This window comes from Anabrus simplex, chromosome 12, assembly GCF_040414725.1.
Source record: "Anabrus simplex isolate iqAnaSimp1 chromosome 12, ASM4041472v1, whole genome shotgun sequence".
NCBI lineage: Eukaryota > Metazoa > Arthropoda > Insecta > Orthoptera > Tettigoniidae > Anabrus > Anabrus simplex.
This window is the reverse complement of record NC_090276.1, coordinates 7,098,088-7,124,769: the sequence shown is the minus strand read 5'-3', so window position 1 is coordinate 7,124,769 and position 26,682 is coordinate 7,098,088. Positions and strand designations below refer to the sequence as shown.

At 39.1% G+C, this 26,682-nt stretch overlaps 1 protein-coding gene across 2 annotated transcripts in view; it reads right to left on the bottom strand.

The window, feature by feature from the left end:
* The window catches only part of Mbs (Myosin binding subunit), a 532,528-nt gene that overhangs the window by 226,122 nt on the left and 279,724 nt on the right, over nt 1-26,682 (bottom strand). For both annotated transcript variants that reach the window (XM_067156305.2, XM_067156306.2), the window contains exons 11-12: nt 25,258-25,401; nt 66-258 (exon numbers count right to left, since the gene is read on the bottom strand). In XM_067156305.2, coding sequence (XP_067012406.2) covers nt 66-258; nt 25,258-25,401 — 337 coding nt within the window. The remainder of the gene's footprint in view (nt 1-65; nt 259-25,257; nt 25,402-26,682) is intronic.

Below are 26,682 nucleotides of genomic sequence, written 5' to 3'. Positions count from 1 at the left end.
AGAGATGAAGGAAAACACTAGGCACCTAGTTGACAATGGCTAAACGGACAGTACTCGACTTGTACCTGGTCGTTGTTATTCAGCTGCTGAGTAGCTTGATGCAGCTGTTGTTGGTTCTTCTTCTTAACCAGCTGCTCGGCTGACTTTATCTCCTCCAGCGTCACGCCTTGCGTCGACCGCCTGGTCTCACGAACACGTTTGGCATGCGCTTTTCGCTGCGTCTCCGATTCTTCATCTCGTACAGGCGGGACGAACGACCTGAGAAAACAAAGATAAGGTTCTTCACTAGTCCAGACACAAACAAGCTTGCGTTGTCCCCTGGCATTACAATCCTGGGTGCATGAGAAACTTACTTTAAAAGGTAAATACCTTGTGATCACTTAAGCAAGCAACAGCACATTCATTTCAAAAGGAGACAAAAAGACCTCCTTCGTAAGTGTTAAGAAATCATCTGTGTTAAACTATCTGTAACTTAATGAGACTAACGAAAGCGTGTAGGAATAAAACAATAAGAAATAAACTGGCACTGTTTGAAAATTATTTGCAGTTGTGTTCCATTACTTGGTATATAGTCCACAAGGCAATGTAATGCCGTATTAGGTCGTGTATAATTGTACTTTTCCCTGAAAATCTGAATTTAGACATCAAGGTGCAAGTTATATATGGAGAATTAATTATGAAATCAAACTTGATTACAACTAATTTCATGTACTGGTAATAAACATGTTACTTAATACTCACAAACACAAATTTAGGAAGGATTCTACTGTCAATCAAATACACCCGCAGCACGACTACCATGTTTCTCCTCTAATTCAGTCACCCGAAGTTTAAAACCTGCAGTAAAACTTGAATGTTTCTCCGTAACTCGCGGACAAGCTAAGTCTCAAAGAAATGCACATTATTATTGCAATGAGAATACACTGTCCTTTATATTACTTCTTACATTTAGCACACGCATTACAGTGAAATTACAAACCGTCTAACAGTGTGATATTCCATCTAATTCATTAAGACAGGCAATACCCACTACTACTGTAAGTACTTACCTGCCTTTCATCCAAACCACCTGAGATTGCTAGACTTTGAATTGTACGTGAGCATGCGTACCACAGGATGCATTATTGTTGCTTTTAAATCAAAACCATACCAAGATCCTGGTTTACCATGCTGTTTTTCGTATCAACATTGCTTTATGGTTGTGAAACTTGGACCCTCTACCATCAGGATATCAAAAGCTAGAGCAAAACCTCAGATCCATGTTGAACATCAAATGGGAGGACAGTGTCACCAATCTTGCAGTTTTTGAGAAAGTGCATGCAATAAGCACTGAGGTTACCATCATGTCGATAGAACACGTCCGTTGCATGGGTGAAACCAGGCTTCCTCGTCAACTTCTACATGGTGAACTCTGCTCTGCCACAAGACTTCAAGGAGCCCCTTTGAGGTGTTTCTTTTTTGCTAGTTGCTTTATGTCGCACCGACACAGATAGGTCTTCTGGCGACGATGGGACAGGAAAGGCCTAGGAGTGGGAAGGAAGCGGCCATGGCCTTAATTAAGGTACAGCCTCAGCATTTACCTGGTGTGATAATGGGAAACCAGGGAAACCATCTTCAGAGCTGCCGACAGTGCAATTCAAACTCACTATCTCCCGTATGCGAGCTCACAGCTGCGCGCTCCTAACTCGCCCGGTGAGGTGTTTCAAGAAATAGCTAAAGCATACTATGAAAAGAGCTGGGATTAACACTCAATCCCAGGATACGCTTGCTGAGAATCGTACACTTTGGTGCCACACTGTTTCTACATCAGTTACGGTGTTTGAAAAGGAACGATGGCAATGTGAATCAGATAAACGACAAGCACGGAAGCCCTGTATAGCTCAGCCCCGCCCTCCCCCCACCATTCTATGTGATCTGTGTGGACGTATGTTTCATGCCAAAATTGAGCTACTAAGTCATATGAAACATACACTGACTGGGCAAACGTCATGGGATAGCGGAGCACTGATGCGCAGGTGTGTTGTGTGCGCACCACACGCCCTCTGTACCAGCAACAGTTGTATAGGAGACCTTGTGAGCAGTGGCTGTGCATGTGACAGGTGTAACATGGAACGTCGTCGTGAGCTGACACTGTTCGAGCAGGGTATGGTGGTCGGTGCCAGACGGATGGGAAGTGCGATTTCGGAAGTGGTGCGGGAATTCAGCTTCCCACGATCAACCGTGTCCAGGGTGTACCGTGAATGGTTGAATGCGAGTGTCACCGTCCACAACAGACGAACGACCGGCTGTCCAGCCACCCTCAATGACCGTGACCGGCGACATTTGAGACGGATTGTCAATAGCGACAGACGGGCAACCATGCAACAAATCTCAGCTCAATTCAACACAGGCAGTGCTAGACACGTCTTCCAGTGGACAATCCGTAGGAACATGGGTTCTATGGGGTATGGGAGCTGGCGCCACTGTTAACCCAACGTCATCGGGCACAACGACGCGCATTTGTCGCCCATTACCAGGGATGGACACTGGAACAATGACATAACGTGATATGGTCGGATGAATCACGATTTCAACTGCACCATGCCGATGGGAGGCACTGTGTATGGCGCAGAACACATGAAGCAATGGATCCCTCTTGTCTCGAAGGTGTGGTGCAGGGCGCTGGTGTGTCTGTTATGGTCTGGAGTGCATTTTCCTGGTATGAAATGGGCCCCCTAGTTGTTCTGGAAGAGACTTGAATGGTACGCGGTATGTTGAGCTGCTCAGACACCATCTCCACCCATTTTTGGCCTTCCAGCGCCCAGACGGTTCTGCGGTGTTTCAAGATGATAACGCGCCATCACATCGCTCCCTCGTCGCCCGGGAATAGTTCCAGGAACATGCAGCGGAGGTCCAACGACTGCCATGGCCACCCAGGAGCCCCGATACGAACCCTATCGAGCATATCTGGGATGTCCTGGAACGCAGGCTCCGTGCCATGGATCCTGCACCCACGAACAGACCAGCATTGGCGGCCGCTCTGCAAACAATTTGGTGTCAGCTGCATCCAGAGGACTACCAGGGACCTGTCAACTCACTTCAACGGTGTCTCACTGCAGTTCGCAGGGCCAGAGGAGGCCCCACAAGCTATTAGGTGACTATCCCATGACATTTGCTAAGTCAGTGAATACACAAAGCATTGAGAGTGTGAAAATGTAAACTGCTGAAGAATATGTTTACTCGGATATGAGCTGCAGCCGCCGATGCCGGCGGCCGATAATGAAACCTGAAGACCAACCTATGCAAGATATACATGGGGATTACTTTTCTTCTCTCAACTGTATTTAAAAACTTAGATTGCATGATATACTTGACGGCGAGATACACGCGATTAAATATGGCAGTTTAAGAGCAAGGACGTGCAGAGAACAATACTAGTGCCTGAAATGAACTTTCAGCTTATTATGTGGTCTCAAATATGTACAATAAGTACACACCAAAGAGATGTTAAGTAGAGACCAAGAATAGGCAACCAGATACGGGTGGGAGGCGACCAACTGATGCTATCCCGATTGAGCTACAGGTCTGGTGCTACGTGCATTAGTTGTCCACTGTGAGCATTTCAAAGACTCTGGGCTCGGTTCCCATTGTGTCAAGTTGGCCATTTTTTACTGTATACATCAACACGATTTAGTAAGTTGAAAGACTATTTCAAGTACAATGCAGTTATAAAAGATAAATATTCAACAGACAGAGTAATGGACTTCAAACTTGAGGGCTAATTTATTTTCATGACAAGCGGTTCATATGAGTAATGCTTCAACTAGTAAGCTAGAGAGCAACCATACGTTCTCATTTATCCCAGACTGTTACAAGATTTTACAGAAGTCCAGAGTCAGATGAAAATACGCACTATGTCTTTGCAATTTTTTTTTTTTTTTTTTTTTCTTTCTTTCTGTGAACCTCTACTTAACAACTTTAATTTCTAAATTTTGTGACAATTTGTAAAATGAGGATATTTCTAAGTGAAATGTTTGGACTTCGTTCAACAGTACTAGTATATCATATATGAAACTTTGGTTAGAAAACAATTTTTCTGACTCTCCAATTCAATTGAACAAGGCTGTCAAATAACAGTTCATTGTGGCTGGAGCTTAAAACTTCAGCCAATAACATCAATTCACAAGTTAGTTCTAATTTTAAAACCCAATATAGACTTCTTGTTTGTTGAAGTGTCTTTGGTAAATAAAATTCTTAATTTAAAATCAGTTTAATTGGATGAAATGAAACTCTCAGAATTGTCCTGGGAATGGGTCAGGATTTTCAGTTTCCTTAAAGTCACTGATGTTTAATTTCCTCAAAACTGTGGAATACATATAATCATAATGACTATCAGGTCATGTTATGTATATGTACATATAGTACGTGTTGAAGAGATGTTAAGTACAGAACAAGAATGGCCAATATTCATCAATATTCGAATACATATAGTGTTTACCTGGAAAATCAGTATGTATAGAAAGACTTACGAAGAACTGTTGGCGAAAATAAAGAGAAAGCATGACAATGGAAAGTGTGGAATCCTTGCTAAAAATTAAATTTAACTACAGTTACAGTAATTTTTATTAACGAATAAAGAATTATGGAGGTATCATACAAAAACCTGCATCCTCAAAAAATAAATAAATAAATAAATAAATAAATAAATAAATAAATAAATAAATAAATAAATAAATAAATAAATAAAAACACATGGTACATAGGGGAGCCCACAGTGGACCACCTTCATCTAGCAAGTCGCACATCTAAGGTAAAATTGTTTTGCTAAAATGCTGAAGTTGTTCTCGTTTTCTCTTTCAGAAATATGGTAGCCCTAACCTGTCTCAGTGTGTCTGTTGGTCTAGTTTTAAGGGTTTGAGATGTCTTATCCACAGTTAAACATATCTTGTAAATAGGAATTAACAACCATGGTATAATGGGTTCTGTTATAATTATTTCAATGCAAGACATGCTTACTAGGTTTAGATGTCATGAAACTTGAAATATGTGCAATCTCAGCAATTGCCTGAGTTCAGACTAAAGGAACACCCATTTCAGACCCATGCGTCAAAAGAAACATTCCTAACACTATGAGGTTCACATAGCCTACGTGATAAAAATTGAAGAGCTATCTGACGGCGAGATGGTGGCCCTGGTCTAGAATGCCAAGAATAACGGCCGAGAAGATTAGTCGTTCTGACCACACGACACCTCATAATCTGCAGGGCTTTGGGCAGTTTCACCATGGGGTTTGGTGGTGGTTTTTATTTTTTTAGACCATGATAATAAGCTTTTGGGCTTATGCTCTGTCAGAAAACTAGCAATTCTTGACAATACGCAGAGAACTTTGCTCCGCGTCTTCAGAAGAAAATCTTGTCTGTTCACGAGCAAAACTTCTCTAATAATGAAGATTTTAATTTAAGAACACTTTACCATTAGTCTATAATAAGTGGTACTCTCATTCGCCACTAGATGACTCACTGTTCGCAAGCCTTCCGAGTTCCAATTAAGATGTCTGTTTCATCATATGTGCGTGTGAAGTGAAGAGAAAGGCCCTCGGATGAATCAGGCAGTAATGTGGTAGAAGAGATAAAAATAACCTTAACTGGAGGTTGGACGGATTCTGCACAAAGAGCCATCTTGAGAGTACTACTTGCTATAGACCAACGGTAAAGCAGTAAAGCATTCTGAAATTCAAAGCTTCATTATTAGAGAAGTCTTGCCCATGAACAGACGAGATTTCCTTCTGAATATGTGGGGCAAAATTCTCCGTGAAACGTAAAGAATTTCACCTTGTTTCCTAATAATAATAATAATAATAATAATAATAATAATAATAATATTTGCTTTACGTCCAACTACTACTTTCACGGTTTTCGGAGACTCCGAGGTGTCTGAATTTAGTTCCGCAGGAGTTCTTTTAAGTGCCAGTAAATCTACAGACATGAGGCCGATGCATTTGAGCACCTTCAAATACCACCAGACTGAGCCAGGATCCAACCTGTCAAACTTTGTGTCAGAAGGCCAGCACCTCAACCGTTTGAGCCACTCAGCTCAGCCACCTTGTTTTCTGACACCATTCTACCATTCACCTACCTCTTCCTACTGTTTTTCTGTTATTATTCCACCTTCTGTCGGCCGCTGCTGGGCCTTTTTGTATCCGCAGCAATCTGCTTGCCTGCAGGCATAGTTAATCCTCATCATAACAATCAAATTATCTAGGCCATTCCTCAATTTAAACAGACAAGAGCTTGTTTTAACAATGAAGTTGCAGTTCGTTCAAACACTACCAGTACTTGGAACATAAAACTTAAACGTGAATCAAGTTTATAATTCCGCCTTCAGTAGTAGCATGTTATATTCTTCCTTCTACAACAATTCTCCTTATCACTGAACAACACAGAATCTCTCAGCCAAGAAACATCAACAGCCAATAATTTTTGCAACAGTTGCCAGCTAACAGAAAACAAAAACAAGAGGAGATGACCATCAATAAATAATATGCATGCCTTACATAATATACCATTTCCTTTTAAATGATATCCCTGAAGATTACCATTTGCATGCAACAAGAATAATACAGGCTAAGCTAATTCATTTCTGAGCATACAGTAATTAAACAGAATGTTCATGAGCAAATCACTGCTTATAGAAGGACATTTATCTGTATATTCAATTCACAAGTCGATAAGACATATCTAGCAAGTCACTGCAAGGTTTTAGGAACAACAGAGCAATAAGATCCGTGTGCTTGCAAATAACACCTTATATCACACGTTATATTGCGATACAATTCACTGCTACTGATATGGAAAAACCACGATTTTTTAAAGTATATATAGAAACAAGGTTGAAATTATTTCTTCCACTGAAAATTGTTATTTGCTTACCAGTTTGCTCTAACGACTGAAACTGGTAAGCAAAAAATTAAAAAAATTTGTGGAAGAGATAATTTCAATCTTGTTTCCATATATACTTTGATATTACAATGTACTGTTTAATACGATTTGTTTTATAACATGGAACTAAGCCAATTTTTTTGTTAAGAAAGAAGCCATACTTTCCTGTGTTGACTTAGTAAAATGTAACAAAAACTTTTTAGCATGACCAACACCCAAAAATTTCAATATAAACTATAAACATACCTGTAAAAAAATACACTATTATGCAAAGAATGACATGTTTCGTTCTACAAGAACATCCACAGATTCTATCAAATCACATAAATCATGCATATATATGCACAGTATTGTTTATGTTGCATAAACTTGTCAATAATAGAAACTTAGGCAGTCCAAATAAGTACAGATGTATTTCATTATGTTAATACGGTGATGGTTGAATACTTATAAAATCATTTTTGTTCATATCATCACCTAAATATCACAGACAAGTTTACGCAACGTAAACAATATTGTACATATAAATGCACGATTTAAGTGATTTGATAGATCTGAGAATTACAAGTTGTCCATTTCATGACCGTATCGATGTTTAATCAAGAAGTAAGTATAAATAACCACCTAATCGATACTTTATTAATGCCTCAGACAAAAGTGGTCGAAACATGTCCTGTAAGTTTTAATTTTATTCAATTTTGCCTGAGGCATTAATAAAGTATCGATTAGGTGGTTATTTATACTTACTTCTAGATCTGAGGATGTTCTTGTAGAAAGATACATGTCATTCTTTGTATAATAGTGGTTTGATTTTTTTACAGGTATGTTTATAGTGTTAGATTTATAATGACATTTTTGTGTCTTTGACAGACTGGAAAGTTTTTATGTTACATTGGGCCAATTTTATCAAATTTCTGACAAAACATTTATTTTAACTCATAGTGCCAGGTGGCTGATCCAAAGCCCATGGGAGCTGCTGCTAAAAATGCTGGGGGGGGAGGGGGGGCGATCTGTTGGACACGTTTTTCTTTCGCCTGTATCTTCAATTCCTGCTGCATGATGGCAGCATAAGTAATACCGCTGGAAAGACTGAAGCATTTACTCTCCGAATATATTGATAACATTTGATATCAATATCAGTGAGGTTTTATAAAAACTTTCTTTCAACCCCTCATATGTTTTGCACATGGAAGCCCTGCACTCTGCCACTTCGTGTCACTTCTATGTTATCTTGTTTGTTTATACGTTTGTTTATTTAATTCCAATAGTGTAAGGATGGATAAGTACATGAAGGATGATTAAAATATGCAAGGTTTTAACATTAAGGGATTCATTACCGAATAATTTATTGATTGACAAGTGTTCAAATAATGAAGAGGTTATTGTGTATTTAACCTGTGTGTGCATAATTTTGTAAAAATTCATAATTCTCAAAAATTAGTATCAAGAATTGCATAAAACATTAGTTTTTTATTCAAAATTAGCTGAATATTCTCACAAAGGTATCATACCCACGATAAAAATACACTATAAAACTAAAAGTTAAGTCAAATTTTGAAACTGAAGTTTTCAAAAAATAATAAAATACTTGTATGCTTTTAAATGAAGAAAATGAAACTCTAATGCAATTACAGTCACACTTGCATGTTCTCTATTCACCTGTCTGCTATGAAAAAAAATAACAGGGATTTACACCCAAAAATATACATAAAACATTTTTCCTTAAAACTGTCTTGGCATTCTTAGCGCAACTACTATATTACAGCCTGGCATCAAAAGGGTTAAGTCAGTTCAACCACGTATCATACACCAACAGTCTGACAAATCTTTATTAAAATTATTCTTCCTAAGATTTGACTCTAAGGAACAAGTTTAATAGAATAAATTACCTCCTGCCTCTTGTACAAGGCAGCAAGAAGGGCGTGTTTGTGACCTAGCTGACTCTAGGATTGCTTTCCACTTCTTTGTGTCATGTTTCTTACTTTCATCTATTCTTTTATGACATCTGAAGCCATTCTTTTCAGTTTCAATTCAGTAAAGTATAACTGTTAGGTTCTTCAGTCTGTCAAAACTAATTTATGAATACATTTAGAAACTTCCTGAAAAAGAGAGAGAAAAACCAGGCGATTGGGCCGTGCGGTTAGAGGCGCACGCGGCTGCGAGCTTGCATCCAGGAGATAGTGATTCGAATCCCACTGTCGGCAGCCCTTAAGATAGTTTTCCGTGGTTTACCATTTTCACACCAGGCAAATGCTGTGGCTGTACCTTAATTAAGACCATGGCCGCTTCCTTCCAACTCCTAGGCCTTTCCTATCCCATCCATCGTCGGTGCAACGTAAAACCACTAGGAAGAAAAATCCAACATAACAGAATTATACCTGAACAGTTATAAATTCATATTTTCTTTTGGACCTCTTTTGGTCAATTACAACTGTGATGGTATTAGGTTTGTGAGGCGTGGGATATCCTTCATTCCCATATCGTTCCCATTCTTTCGCAGATAAACCCATTGTATGAAGGATCAGAACTTCTCCCAGTTTTCCTTTGATTACTGTCAAGAAAGGATGGTCATCTAGTTGTTCTTTCCCTTAAAACAATAATTACCACTATCACCTGACTACAGTGATGTATAACACCCTGGAAATGATATCTGTGCCGAAAGAAGTACAGCACACTATGTCACCAACATGCAATTTTACAGGAGAGCTAGAATAATTTTTTTCTTTCAGAGTTTGTTTAGCATGCCCACTTTTTTAAAATGAAAGGCTCTGTTCACTTCATTTCCACAACAATACAATTTCTTATATACAATTTTAAAAACTTTTTAACATCCACTTCTCAAGTTTTGATTATTGCAGTTACGGGCGCGCAGCTGTGAGCTTGTATTCGGGAGATAGTGGGTTCGAATGGCACTGTCAGCAACCCTGAGGATTGTTTTCTGTAGTTTCCCCTTTCACAGCAGGTAAATGCTGGGGCTGTACCTTAATTAAGGCCATGGCTGCTTCCTTCCCACTCCTAGCCTTTTGCTGTCCCATCGTCTTCATAAGACCAATGTCCGCCCCTGTAGCGTAATGGTTAGCACTATTAGCTGCCGTCCTCGGAAGCCCGGGTTCGATTCCCGGTACTGTCAGAAATTTACGAATGGCAGGAGGGCTGATATGTGGTTGAAGTAGTTCATGCAGCTCACCTTCATTGGGGGTGTGCTTGAAAAAGAGCTGCACCACCTCAGGATGAGGACACGAGTTTACTTTATAAGACCAATCTGTTTTGGTGCGACGTAAAGTCAATTTTAAAAAAGTTTTGATTATTTCTTTAAATTGTTTTTGAAGTATATTGAACTTGGTACCTTCTGCCTTGAACTGGCTAGTTTGCATTTTATTGCGCGTAGGAGATAGTGTTTTTCACCCCAGAAAAGAGTGCAGAAATTACAGTAAACATATTTCAAAACCTCAATTTCATGAAGAAAAAAAAAAATTGGATATTAGTGTCATTTATGTCTGGTGCACAGATATTACATCACCACATCATGACACCAAACTATCCCATATGACAATAACATCAACAACATGATTATATTTCTGGATCCTATGCACCACATCGACTACAAACAATTTTGAATTGTTTAACTGTAGCACTGAGTCCAACTAGTGTTTTCATAATTCTAATTTCTTGACTATAATAAACTTCCTTTTAAAACTGTAGTTCTAAACATGAAATGTAAGAACCATATATAAACCTATCCCATTTTAGAGAGAAACATTCAATCCCTCTCCAAACTGAACAAGCTGCCACGATCTCAAAATGCACAATGTTCAAAAATGAGGCCAAGAACTTTTAAATGTTCTTTTAGTTACATCTTCACTGAAACTTGTAAAGAAACCAAAATGCCCAGAAATGAATCAACTGACAGAAAATTGAGACAAAATTCATGAAAAAAAATCAATGTTAAACTTTCTGCAACAAAGAAAAGCTTGATTCTCAAGGCAACAAACAATACAAATCAGCCCTTCAAAAAGTTCAGCCACTGCACAACACACAAGAAATATATCACAAATTAGAGACATTGCAACAAAACACAAAATAACAAATGCAATAGAACACAATTTCAGTTACATGCATCACCACCGAGCAGAGAGATAAACCTCGGAACACTCGCACTCAAGCAGCTCAATTATGACAGCACAGCCATTCAAATCGTAACTCAAGAGCAAAAGTAAGAGACTCATTAGTATGTGAAATACTTCAGTCCAAGTAGGCAACAAGAACACACTCCTCGACACAACTACCCACAATTTAGGGCACTAACTGTCCTCCAGTAAAAAAACACCGTAAGACATTTTCTGGAAATAATACTGAGGAAACAGTTGGTAGAGATTACGCTTTATCTTGGAAATGAAAACCAGGATTTCTATAATATGATTTATGACTCTTGAACATATTATTGCAAAGGACTGTTTGTTTTCAATCCTCTTGTGCAATACTGAACAATAAAGATATTAACATCAACACTCATTTGAAAGTAAAACTTTTCATGTTCCTATGCACTTGCTTTTAGATATCAAATCCTTCTCTGGTTATGTTACAAATTAAGAGAGATCTTAAAATGGTATGGGGAAAAAAAAAAAAAAAAAAAAAAAAAAAAAAAAAAAAAAAAGATTACTGTAAATCACAGTATAACAATATGCAATTTACAAATGCAAAATTTTCTTTCCACCAATAAACTACAAATGGCATTAACATGACGATGACAATCATTGTTCTCAGAGGTTAAATATTAAGGTCATCAGCCCTAAACATTGTGTGCATTACAGATGGCAATCTAATGGTTTAGCTTCTTCATCAGTCATTAAATGCTCTACCTTGTCGCTGTAACATTCACCACCACTTGCTGTCATCTGTTCATAATTTGGACTTTCCATAAGTTTACTAACATTTTCAAAATACATTTTTACCATATATTGTTGGTTCTGTTCTGCTCTGTTTCTGGCGGCTGTGGACGTTATTTCAACCGTTTGCATCCTTGAGCTTTAATTCTTTCCCTGTATTCCTTTGTTCGCTTTCTGTGAGCTTCCTTTCTTTCATCAGTCCACTTCTTGCCTGTTTTCAACTCTGGCTTTTCTTGGAATTGTTGGTATGCTCAAACTTTCTGCTGGATAGGAACATGTTCCTAGATGTCTTCATGTGTGATCCCTATTTCTTGAAGGACTTTTTCAATTTCGATGAACCGGGTCCCTTTGCTTTCTTGTTTACAAAGTAGGAAAAGATCCACTTGGTCAATCTCTACGAGCTATATGTGTTGTGTGGCCATAAAAATGAATCCACTATTTCCAAATGGTGTCCATTATCCTTATATTGTTAGTGTAAATAATAATCATCATCATCGGTTTGCCCTTCCAGCGAGCCGGGTAGGGTGTCTGAAAACGAGCCCCTAGTAGCCTATTAATAAAGATTTTATTGTCCATGACAGATTCCCAATTCCATCCTCTCCTCTCAACATCATCCCTCAGTTGGTCCATCCATCTTCTTGGTCTTCTACCTGTTATTCACTTTTCCAAATAAGCACATGGCTCCATTCATTTAACATGCCCAAACCATTTAAGTCTAGATGACTTAAGTTTTTCCTCCATTGATTCATTTAGACCTAGATTAGATCGGATCTCATTTTTCACGTGATCAAGTCTTTTTATTTTTATTTTTAAAAAGGGCAGCTCTAAGAAATTTCATTTCACAGGCTTGAATCCTACTACAATCCTTTGATGTTAGTGTGAATGTTTCCAGAGAAAATGTAAGGATGGAAATGAAATATGACTTGTTCAGGATCATTTTTGTTCTTTGTGGGACCTTTTCATCCCATAGTAGGTGTCTAACGATACCATAAAAGTTAGAGCCTTTGGTTACTATGTTATTTCTATCTCAGCTTTATTATTACTAGCCATAACAATAATATTAAATATTGTGCCTTGAAAAACGTAGGAGTTTGTTATGTTTGAAAGTGTGGCCTACAAATTATTATTATTATTATTATTATTATTTTTTTTTTAGTACTGGTCTATGTCCTATTTCCCGCAATCATCTGCTAAATTTCCTCATTTGATTTCCTTGCTATCCACTCAATTCTTGACAACACCCTTTTCCAAATTTGCATTCCAAAGGCTTTGATCTCAGTAACACTTTGTACTGCTACTTCCATGAAAGAACACACTCCATGGTTTATCTTGGATAGATCCAATTACATCGACAGAATGCAAGATGTGAAAAAATAAAAATTCCTGGACCTATCTCACAAAAGAGGCTAGACATCGATTGCAGCACCGCTGCCACAATCTGAAGAGTACCAGGAATAATTTTCTCACAGCGTGTTCAAACAGACTGTCACTAAGTTCGCATTTCTTTCACCATCTCAAATCTTCAATCCTTCAGTTGCACTTTCAGTTTTGGGAATGGTCGAAAGTCAAGAAAGCGGATGGGCAGGCACTTCTGTCATGGTGAATGAACCACAAATTGTTTCTCCTGTAGACATTTCGAAACTTTGACGTGGAAAACAGAGTTCAACTGCTTTCGTGGATAGTCAGACGTACTTTTGCAATAATTTCTGGCATTGAAGTGGACACTGCGGGAGCAGGATGTACATTACCAATTGATGTTTTTTCTCCCCTAAGAAGGAAAATGACTCAAAATGTTTGGGAACACTGCACACCCTACTCCTCAGCATATTATAACATTTGGAAGCTGTTTTCCCTAGCTTGAAGCAGAATTTCATGGAAACATGCTGTTCATGTAAATCCTCCATTTTCAGTGTTCTCCCCAGGACCTTTATAATGGGTGCACCACCCTGCAGCTTTTACAGACCGCCTGACTAACATAACCTAGGTATGTGCTAGTCACATAATATTAATACATATTTGAGTCCCTAGGCGTTCCAAATTAAAATGTAAATACTGTAAAACTGTTTCTTTAAATGATGAATCTTCATTATTGTTAGCATAACTCCATCAATTACATCGGAGTTTAATGTTCAGCTTGACTATCATGTAGTGTCGCGAGCAAGCGGTATCTGAATAGCGTAAAATCGCATACGATCACTCTATTCCACATGACGTCACAAGCCGGTATGGCACTCCACAGCAACCGAGTAGTATGCCCTGGTGTTACATGACTATGAACGAGCAGTAGAACTCTAGAAGTTCAAAATACACTCATGTTCATAAAAAACAGGACACCTTGAAAGACTAGAGATTGATAGTTTTCATTCACAGGACATGTTCAATAGTATGTTCTGCAGAAATGATTAGCATTTCAGTCACCTAGGTTCAGCATATGTCCTGTTGCCTAGTAGGTACTGGCTCCTCCACGGGCACTGATAACTTGTTCCATGTGTGATAGCATCGACGTGTATAAGGCGTGAATGGCGCCCTGGGGTATAGCCACCCATCCTGCATTCACCTGGTTCCACAGTTCATCATTGGTGGTGGGTATTGGGTCACAGTGCCACACCCGTCGTTTCACCATATCTAACAGTTTCTATAGGCAACAAGTTCAGTGATCGGGCGGACCAGGACAACAGTCTTAAATCCTGTGACAGCAAGAACGCACGTGTTCATGCAGCAACATGTGGTCCCACATTGTCCTGCTGAAATATGGCGTCTGAGGTGTCATGCAGAAAGGGTATGGCTATGGGTCATAGGATGTCATTCACGTAGGTAAAATTGGTCACAGTGCCCTGGACACGCACCAACTGTGTTTTGTGGTTATACCCAATAGCACCCCATACCATAAGGCCTTGAGTTGGTGCTGTATGTCTTGTGCAAATGCATTGAGTGTGATGCATCTCCCCCTGTCTGCCGTGAACCAAAATGCGGCTATCATTTTCAGACAAACAGAACATGGATTCATCCAAAACACTATCTGGTGCCATTCCCGTCCCCAGTGACGTCGTTCCATACACCATTGCAATCTAGCACGTTTATGCACATTAGTCAAAGGTGCGGAGAAGTGGACGAAGCGCCGGTAACCCAGATCATAATAAACGGTGACGGACTGTCACTCCTGATAGCGTACGATGTATTACACTGTTTCACTGTTGTGCCAGAGCCGAGGATGACGCAGTTCTGTCCTGAAGTGCCATTCGGATGAGGTGTCAATCTTCTCACGGGGTGGTCTAGGTGGTGCGACCAGACCCATCTCATCGTGTTCTACGGCCTTCTGTGAACCATTCTGTACACACCCGTTGCACTGCCTACACACTTTGTCCCACACGAGCAGCAATTTCCCGGATAGATGCAACACGTTCTCTCATGCCAATAACACGCCCTCCTTCAAACTCATTCAACTGACTGTACAGTTCTCGCATCCTGCACGTCTGACCAAATCACACCGATCCATTACCTTCGGTTTATAGCGACAACGAGAGCCGCAGTCGGTGGTGGTGCACCGAGATATAGATGTGGATCTTGAACCTGAGGGCCAACATGGTTCAAATGCTAATCATTTCTTCAGAATATACTGTGAATATGAACTAGAATTGGTCTTTCAAGGTGTTCCGGTTTTTATGAACATGAGTGTATTCTTTTGTCTTGTTCATGATAATACTTAATGTTTACCTATCTGATATTAATGTTAATGCCCTGAGAGAAATAAATTTATATTTTATCGTATTCAATTTTTTAAGTAGAATTCCCCACCAGGCTACTCATTCCTGCCAACTGGCTGATGAAAATTCCTGAGGAGAACACTGCATTTTACTAAACAGCAGAGAGATGGTGTAGTAACAAATGGAAGTGTAGCAACACTCTCGATGTACAAAACAAGCTGGTTTTTAGTGCAGTGACTTGTCGCAGCTGGGTCATACTGCTTTTGGCGGGTAACAACAATGATGCTAGAAAAGAGTGTAGGAAGTACAGTCCAGGAATTAAATTATTATACCTCACAGGTAATTCTGAATGGTACACGAAATCATCCATTTCTTTTAAGCTTTTCTCCCCTACAGGTGCAGGGTCTGCGTTTTGAATCGTCAAACACTTGGTTATATGCAGCATCTAGTCCAGTTGGGCAAGCTTCATATTTGTGGCTAGTCTGTTCAGCCAGCATTGCTCCTGTGTTTCTCTCAGCACTTGTCATCGACTGTGGAACTGTCTGCTCTCCAGGAAACTGTGCCAGTGCTACCCACAATACATAGTCACTTTTCTCACATTTTCTCATTTACACTTATTTGCTGCCAGATTGTGTAGTTGTAGGTGAAGACCAAGAGAGAAACCACTATAGGCCAGCAGAATTTATGGCATCTCATTTGAGAAGTGCCTTGTAATTTACTGATACGAAAGTTTCATGAATCAAAGGATCATAGAGACAGCAGGCAATACCAAGTTGTTATTCACAGTATTGAGCTCAAAAATGACTAAAAATACACGTGTTCAACTTTCAAATGTCGCTGAATTGATATCAGTCTATAATCATCAAATTATCAGGTGGTCCTGAACACAGTAAACACCCACTTCTCTTTCCTGATGAGTCTCGCACCTTTTGAAGCTTTATAAGCTGATAAAGCTTCAAGATAAGCAAAACAAGAAACATTCAAAGATTCACGTGCACACACAAACACTGCAACGATAAGGGGAAACTGAAGTATCTATAAAATCAAACCAAAAAATGCACGAGAAAAAGGAAGAACCAAGAGAAAAAGTAAACGCACTTGAAGAAATTCTTAAAGATGTTGCCCGGGCTTAGCTTACTTCCCCCAGGAGTAGTGGGTGTAGTTGGTGTGGTGGCAACACTGCCCTTGGGTGGGCTGAAAATTATAGCCATTGGATCAAGTACAACAATACAACAACAAACATTTACCATGGTATTCAAAATAAGAAAAATAAATAGAACAAATGATACCTGAAAATAAAACAGAAGTTTGCTCTCTTGTGACTAACTGAGCAGTACAAAATCTATAGGTCTCTGAACCATTCTGTGAGGTTCAATATTTAAAAATCTTGGAAGATTTACTGTATTTGTACTCCTTGACACATGCTGTTATCTGATGGCAGGATCGTTCAACATCAATGTGGTTTCGGAGAGAAATGAGCCCTGCGCAATTACATCAGAAAGGCTAGGTTCGAGTAACTAGCAAATTAATTCATCACAATCTATACAAATAATAAAACTAAGCAGGAGCATTGTTCGTCTGTGAGTTTGTGCTGCTACTGTAAGTCTGAACTGGGAACCTTTCTATTAACCTACTGTATCACTTGACAGGCATATAACCTGATACACAATGAAGTTCTGCTCATAGAACAGTATGTTCTCTTCATGAAAGGGTTTGGGACAAGAGGCAACCAGACAAATGTAATGTGCGTGTTTTCTTTTTGCTATTTATTTTTGTTTTATGTTGCACCAACAAACGACAGGTCTTAAGGTGATGGTGGAATAGGAAAAGGCTAGGACTGAGAAAGAGGCAACCATGGCCTTAATCTGTGAAAATGGGAAACCACGGAAAACCATCTTCAGGGCTGTTGAACGTCAGGTTTGAACATGTGTGTGTATCTGTTTATCATTATTCCACACATTGCATGTCTTTGAATAACCAGTGAAGGCAGAGAAGGGAAAGTGGCTTTCAAACCTATGATCATAATTAACAGTCAAGGACCAGAGATTGAGAAATCAGTAAACAAAGCTAGAACTTTATTTCTAATTGTTAAATTGTCAAATTGTAACTCATCGTTCAAGTGGGAACCCTCTCATATAGGACAGACCCGCTAGTAAACAAAGAAACAACATTTCAGACCACACCAACCCCAAAAAGAAACTTGTCTAGCTCAAAACACAAGCATTCAACCATTGCCTTATCCCACTTTGTCATTCCATTGAGAATATGCATGCTCTGTTCACCGTCCCATACCAGACAGGTGGATGTGGTCCACAAGGCTAGTGATTGGCTGCTTGAATTCTACACCAGTTGACAAACTCCACTGCCTTGCAGGGATTGCTCAGTCTTGTATTCGAAGGAAAGTAGTTGCAGACAATCAGAGGACTAGAGTGGAGCAACAAAGTACTTATCCCCTGCATGGCCATACACCTCCAGGTCAGAGACTGAAGTCAAGAAAAAGTTTCCTATGAACGTCTGAAAAACTAACTGGATCACCAAACACTGCAAGAGTACAGATTTGGAAAGTCAAGGTCCCCGTCATCCCAGGACAGATGAGTAGCAGAATGTTTACCTAGATGTCATGAAGACTGGTCTGTCTGGAAGTCCTTCGACAGATTGAGGATAGGAGTGGGGATCTAAAGTCAACCTAGCAAGATGGGGCTATGTCGATGCTAGCAACATCAAATGTGACTGTAGCGAAGAACAAACGAATGCAGCATATTCTCCAGTGTTCAATGTGTCCATCTTCCTGCACTGCAGATGATCTTTTTCATTCAACATGGAATGCACTTTGATGTTGCTAGATTGATCTGATGTGCTTTGATATCTGTGTTAAACTCGTACTTTATTTAGTTTAGAATGCATAATTGAACTGTGTAAACGGTATTTCTGATATGATAACGATAACTGCCTTATCCATCCATGCGTGCTGCACTTGGAAATTAACAAAAGTAAATCAAGGAAAGAAGCAGTAGCAAATATTCATCTCAAAACTAGTCGTGAATGTCTTGCAACGTATCTTTAACGACTTAAAAATTTTAATAGCATTTCCTGTACAATATGCAAATAGCAGAATTCTACAAATGGACAAAGATCACCTTCTGATATGCTAAAATTAGACCACACCTGTCAACAGCAGAACAACCTGTGCTGGGATGCTGGAAGATTAATGGAGTAAATATACAACATGCAATTAGGAAATAATTTGTTAGACTGCTCAGAAATTAAATGTGATGAATTTTGGAATATATGGCTGAAGTCTTAGATTATTATGGAGTGCTCGCCAGATGAAATCGCAAGCCTGCAACGCTAGAGGAATGAAAATATGTCTTAACTACTAATACCATCGATAACAACTGTTCCTTGGCTAGAGATCGTTGTACATCCTCCTCCTTTCCCTAGTTCATGGGGCTCACTTCTCTCCACTTCACATTTTTCCTGTTCTGATAAAAACTTCATGCTGTGCACATCCACTTGCCCACTCCCACCACCAAGCAGCAAGAGAAGCAGGAAAAAAAATCCCACTGGTACATACTCATATTACAAGAAGGAAAATAAAACATGATTTCTTAAGAACAAATTACAACAGTGGGGACAGAGTGGCAGCTGACAATGAAGTGTGCCAGAGGTAACTCTCACATTTTCAGAATACTCTGGACTATGGGGGTAGAAGGCACTACATTCCTACAGTACAGACAAGATTATTTAAAAAAAAGGGATAACAAGCTAAATGAAAATTTATGAATATTAACTGACACTGTAATGAAATCCATCAGACCTGTTCCTTTGCAAGAGGTCATTACACCACCATAATTGCAAAGATCTGATCATCATAATTCAAGGTGTTCGTTAGAACAAAAATTATATCATAAGTTATGAATTTCATTATGGTCCATATTGACAACTGATCACTCGATTGATTATTCGATTGATATTAACTAATGAATATTCCAATTGCTTTTTAGATGGAGATCGTATCATTACAGCAAACCACTCATGAAAATTAATCTTTTCTTCAAAATACAAGAATTAGCTTTATGTACACCTTGAAAAAGTAATAATGGCATTTCATCATCACAAGACTGGAATTCAAGTTTCACTCTCCCTACCTGGAGAGAACTTAAACCAATGCAGACTAGAGGAAAGTCAAATGCTCTCAACTAGGACGTGCTGAATGGCAAATACAGGACCCCCAAGTGAGTCTGGTCATCAACGATTCTCCATTCCAGCAGACCGGGTGTGGGAACGAAGAAGCCTCATCCTGAACCTTGTTCTATAGTTGTTGAAAGGCATCCCTCTTTCTCCTCTTCATCTGACATGCTATTCCTAATGCAGCCAAGGGTTTTTCTATCAGAATAAACTCCCTTAGCTTTTAGTAGTTCCCAGCTTCATTTACAAGGCAGCGGATCGTGCCCTGGAATGCCTCATCCATCAACTGCACTGTTCCGGAGGTCTCCTTCTCTGCCGAAGCTACCTTTAAGGACTTCGCTGCAATCCTAGCATAGGCCTTCTACAAACTGATGCCAGCCAGGCCAGCGTTGAATTCACTGGCCATATCTTGTAACATAATACCTTTCTTACCAATCTGCTGGAAGGGAAAATCGCAGGGAAGAAAAGTCGAAAATGACTGAGGAAAAAATTCCTTCAAGACTTGGCCACACAGTCTTCATTATGGTTCCTGCTATGAAATGAAACGAGGAGCTGAGGACTGAGAACAATGGTTGCATAGACAAGGCACTGATGTCAATCTATATTCAGTCATTCAGAAGAGGTTCTCATAAAACATCAGTCTTTAGGGGGCAGTTTTAGCAGCTTTCTTCATTCATATTACTGATTCATTACTGATCCAAGACTTGGTTAAGTTAATTGAATTTATGATTTGAAACAGAAAGTCTGCAATTTTTCTGGGTTGGAAATTCAAATAAAGACTAAACTTTATATCTTTAATGGTTAAAGAGTTAAGAGGTTTTTTTCACCCTCCTGGTTGACTTTTTTGAGGAAAATACCAATTCAAGAACTAATTTTGGAAATCACTTTGGTACTAACTTTTATATAAATTCAGGAGTTTCTCAGTAGCCCATCTAAAAATGGAACTACCTTTACGAAAAGCTGAAGTATACATATTAGCTGCAACAACAGTAAATTAGAGTTGGTGAATACCAATCTTCCATGAATGGAAATAACTCATTATAAATAACATAAAAATAACTTAAAAAATACCACAGCACATTTCAAGAGCATAGCTGCCACTCATTAAGCAAGGACCAACAGAAAATACATGTAAGATATAAAAATAAAAACAATGAAAAGAGGGCACATCTAACACTGTACACAGAGTTCTACAATAATAACAATTGGATCACTGCAGACCTAAACAGTATCCTCTGTGCTGTATAACAACTGTATGTCTGATATCTTCAATTAGCTGATTATAACATTGTGACTTTGATAACTTTTGTGTTTGTGATGTCCAGACAGGCATGTGTGTTTTCAACTGAAGCTCCAATTGCAAAACACCCCAATGAGCTCCAATGCCGAAAGACAATATACTGTATTGTGTGTTACAATAAATACTATGCAGATAGAAAACACCAAAATAAAGAGAAAACTGTATATGAACACGAGTCCCACTGAATCACGTTTCTGAGTTATCTTATCAGTTTTACTACAGTAACAGCAGAGATTCTTACAATTACAACAGACTCTCAAAATGTCCACCTGAAGCTTGAAAGCAAGCACGCAGCAGTCGCCTTGAAGAATCCCGCCTCTTTCAAGCATACCAGGTATCTGATATTTCCTGACAACCATCTTGCATACATTTGTATTTTCTTCAGTAAGTTCCAAAACCTGATCTTTGAGGGCAATAGTTCAGACACTAACCTCTCTGCCAGTTTTTCACTCGCTTTTTAAACGATCCTGTCTCGCAGTAGCTTCTGCAAGTGCTGGAATATTCTCTTATCTGGAAGATGCCTAATGGACAAACAATCCATGTACAGACATCTTGCTTCTACTGCATTAAATATGCAAAGTCCATACATCATACACATTATCTGTCATTTTCTTGCAGCGCCGTATTTTCGCCTGGTGGCAAGACTTGGAACTAACAATTTTCGTGGCACAATTTGCGAGCACGTTACTTAGTATATCTACAAAAGGTCCGGCTCCTATGATTATTACAACCTGTACTGTGCCATGCTGAATAGAGTCAGTTTAATTGTGGTCACCCAGTATTTATCTTGTCCTTGAATTATAATAAACTTCCATTCATTTCCTTCTGCAACATATTTACCCTCCTGGGCATTGTTTTTTGTACTAACAGGCAAATTAACGTTTCATGAAGTTCAGAAAGTTTCACAAAGAAATAACACATACAATGCACCTCTTGAAAGAGAGCTTTTCAAGGAAACATTGGGAGCTTCCACAACCTAGACCATACCCCATAGACCGGGAGAACTCCTATTATCAGTCTGAGTAATGCTCAAGATCATAGTATATTGACAGTGTTATACAGTAAAGTATTCACCACACACATCCTAACACGTGCACTCAATGTAAAAGATTGAGGAACGAGTTAGGTAACAAGGAGCTTCTCTCATACTGACCTGCACAGAGAGAAGCTGTTTGGGTCTACAGTAAGATATTTTACAACATTCATGCTTAAAGGAATGGAGAAGTGTTGTTAACCTTCTTGCTTGAATCATGTAGGAAACATGGGGGGAGGACATTCTACAGTGCCAAATGGTGGAAAAATCGTAACAGTGCTTCTGCTTCATGAAGCTTCAACCGAGGACAGTAGCAACACTTAATCAACACTCTGACGTATGCTTTTAACTTGTACAAAGTAAAATTAGAACTTTGTTCTTTAACATAGACTCTATAATGTTATGCATATTCATTAAGTAATAGACTGAAGAAACAAAGCCACACACAAAAAAATGTTACCATCAGTTTAAGGTGAGAACATTCAAGAATATTTACTTGGCTAATACAAAATATTTTTAAAAAGAATAAAAAGGAAATATTTTCAGAGCTGACCTCTTCAACATTTGATTTACATCAATTTCTAAGTTTGCAATGTAACCTATCAATGGCTTAATACAACACATCCTATTCTTTCTCATTAGTCGTCGTCGTCGTCATCATGTCATGAGAGTCGTGACTCCATTATGTTGCATGTTTTGTAATTTTCTGCCACCCTTGACCATTTTCTACTTCTCTAAGAAGCCGCTGAAAAGACAGACCTGTAATCATTTTTTTTATTTGATCTAACCATCTGCTGGTTTTGTCCTTCTGTGCTGTCTTTTACCCTTGATTTATCCTTGCATCATCATTTTTTCCAGTTTCTCACCCTCTCTTCTAAAAATATGGCCAAAAAACTGAAGGATCCTCTGGAGATGTCGAGCTCTGCAATGACGGCCGAATTTGTTGTTCTTTCTGTCTAGGGCACATGTAGCATTGTGCACCAACACCACATCTCAAAGGCGTCAATATGAGCTGTCACCAGCCTTGAGGGTCCACGTCTCACATGCACAGTTGACGACTAAAAGTACAAGTGTTTCTACCACGTGGACCTTTGTGCTCTTCGTAATATCCCTATTCTGCCAGATCCTGGTTAGCTTATTCATGTCGACTCGTCCTGGTGTAATCAGTCTCCTTATCTCACGATCAGAGCTTCCTGTACCGGAGATCTTTGAACCAAGGTAGACATAGTCCTTAGCAAACTCCAGTTCCCTAATACAACCTTTGAGCTAGGCCTGCTGCTTGATTGAGTTGCTTGATTGATTAGTATAAATTGGACTTACCTAAGTTGATCTCAAGTCCATATACATAATTTGTGCCCTTTACCCTTGCGAGACGTGACATGACCATAGGAACATAATCACTCAGCTGGGTTTTGCTTCCTATGTCACGATGAAAAGGACTGCTGAAGACCGTGGGATGTGGCTGCAGCGACAAGGCTTAGCCTTTAGATAATGGATGGATGGACCCTTGCGAGCAAGTCTTCAAGTACAACTTCACTGCTGGCAAACAGAGTAGTGTCATCAGCAAAGCTCAGATTGATTTTTTGTCCACCAATTGAAATGCCTCCAGTAGTAAGTCATTCATGAAATTTAATGGGTATGACGGGTGATATCACAAGAAATTCTTCAAAACCCCTCTCAATTTACTTTTCTTATTTTAAAAATTAAATTAGCAGCTAGTTGAGGCCCCAATTTATTGATAATTTTTTAATACATTTCAATGAACTGAGAAACCAACCTACTTGTTCTTGATAAAATCAGCAAAGCAGCCTAGATGGTGCATCATTCTGCAATAGTATTTGTGTACATATGTTCGTTGTTGATCATCCATGTCACCACCATCACCTTACTCACTACCTGTACATCTCTTGCATCCTTTATCCGAGTGAACGCCACATACAGCTGGCTACGAGTAAAAACATAATTAGGCAGATAAATTACAACTTGCTTAAATTCAAACCGGTCAACCATCAGGAAATCTTGAGATTCTTCCTCCCTACTTGACTGTCTTAAGACCCCTGCCTAGCCATTGAATTGACAATCTGACAGCGCAGACTGCTGTGCACAAAATGTTAGTGGACATGGAGTGCCACTGAACTGAAAATTTAAAGAAGCTTTAACTCTGTAAATACAATCCAGGGCTAAAGTTAAAAAACAAACTGACATTAGAACTCGCAGTTTTCAATTAAGGCATTAACCTTGGAAATTCATTCAAAGGTTATCACACGATTTATTTAATGAAACATGACACTTGGAGAAACAATTTTAGTTTTACCAAGATTCTGGAATTATAATAATTAGCATCACCGAAGGTGGTACAACTCACCGAACTCCCGCAATTTTGTGTTCCTAACGAGATTATCCGTAAGGATTCCTCATCCCCCCTTTTTTGAAGTTCTTACTAATTTTACACCTAAACTGTCGAAATCTCATGATAGACTAGGAACTTGGCAAGAAGCTCATATCAGGATAAACACTGACTGGTTAGTGTGGGAAGAGGGAGTAACAAAGGAGGAGAGAAGCACTAACATGAAAACACAAAAAAGAGAAGGACAATCTTCACATACTGAAATAAGAATAAGCCTACAAACTGGACAGATGTAATAAGCCATCAATTGTTCAGTGAAACTAGGACACACTGCACCATTTTAACAATTAGAAATGTGAGTTACTCTGATCATAGGAAAGCGACGCATCCATAAAAATCTATCATTCAACAAGAAATACTTTTCCTTGAAATAGATACAGGAATAAGATGTAACTTAAGAATATAATAATTTGAATCGAACCACCTTTTGGGTGGTAGGCCATGTGCATTTGCAGAGTTTCGGCCGGACGTGCCATTTGGGCTCATCAGCTGCATGTCCCACCGTGTTAGCAAATAGGGAGTGCTGCCCTGCTAAAGGAGAAGTGAATTCTCCGTTTCCAAACATATTACTCCTCATGGAGTTACATGGTAGGACCACTCAGTTGGTCTGCCACTGCTAAGCAGAGTCCTGGAGGGGTGTGCCAATCCAGCTGATGAGCCCAAATGGCACGTCTGGGTGAAACTCTCCAAATGCACACGGCCTACCACCCAAAAGCTGGTTCTATTCCTGTGATTGTAAGATCTGCGGCCGTGAAAGCCATTTCTGAAATAATAATTTGAATAATGAGATTCCTTAAGAACGATAAGTTACATGAGGCTCACCTTCGCACTTGGACGGTTGGCACAGGACTAGTGGCAGTGGGAGATGCAGTGGTTGTCGTCGTAACCGTGGACGTAGTTGTGGTTGGAGTGGCCGTGGTGCTAGGAAGGTCCGAACTCCCCTTGCTTTCTTCTCGCAAAGCTCGTCTACAGGGAAAATAAAACTTGTTAGAACACAAGAACCACTGCACTGGCATATCCAGTTATGTACATGACAATGAGAATCGCAGATCCCATCTAACAATTACTTATTTATTTTATTTTACATTTTAAGGCCTATATTGGACTACTGTAGTCAATTATACAAAGGATTTTCTTATTGATATTTCTTCATTCTGAGAGATGCTGTCATCCTTTCTTCAAATGAACAATAATAATAATAACAACAACAACAATAATAATAACAGAGGTGCCAACCTTTGAAGTGGATTATCAGTAATCCAGTAATCGCCCTCCGTTCGCAAGAAAAATTTTGAGTCCAAAGCATGCACCTCCCTTCTCGATCATGACACCCCTAGCAATTTATTCGAAAGTACATAATATTACACAATACCATTTGCACACAACCTGTTAGTTCTGTGATAAAACAATCCTTGTAGCTTGTTTCTCACGCAGCAGCTGCTTTTCAGTGTAGCTTTTCTTGAAGCATCCTTCCCACTGTGATGACATTTTTATCTTCTGAACCACAAGCGATTCCAGTGAAGATGTGCTTAATGTAGGCCTCACTTCTTTCTCAATCTTAACACAGCAAATACAATATTACTGAAGGATTTATAGTGGAGAAAAGTAGTGCCTGAGCTCCTTCATTCACAGTGAATTTTACAACAGTTATGGGTAGCAAAAGGAACTCACGATTGAATAAGTATCGTTGCTAACTCAAAAGCATTGAAATGAGGACGATTTAGAAGAAAGGTTCAATCCTTTCGAGCTTTTTTCCTTTTCTTGTTTCCATAGAAAATTATTTTCTCCTGATAATGTCAGCTTTTCCGTAATAATTTCCCCTTTGACCATAATTCCGTAATCGTGAGGTGAAATCCGTAATAGCTGGCACATCTATAATAATAATAATAATAATAATAATAATAATAATAATAATAATAATAATAATAATAATAATAATAATAATAACAGGATAAACACAATGAGTGGTTATAAAATTTGCTGGGACCATCAAGGACCACGTTAAGTCTTGTTGCATTTGACACTGAACTTGGCCTTCTTTAGAGCCCAAATTTCCCTCATTCTTTGTGAGTGGGCCTGCTTACGCTCCTCTGTCCAAGGGGCACCGTGTCTTCTCTTCGGTTGCTCGTCTCGGTTTGGCCCGTTTGTCAATATTTTCTTGCGGAAGAGATCTCTGTTAAGGGCGTCTTCAGCTGAGATATGTAGCATTTGCAGGTCGTCTTTGGTTTTTCTAAACCAGAGAATTGT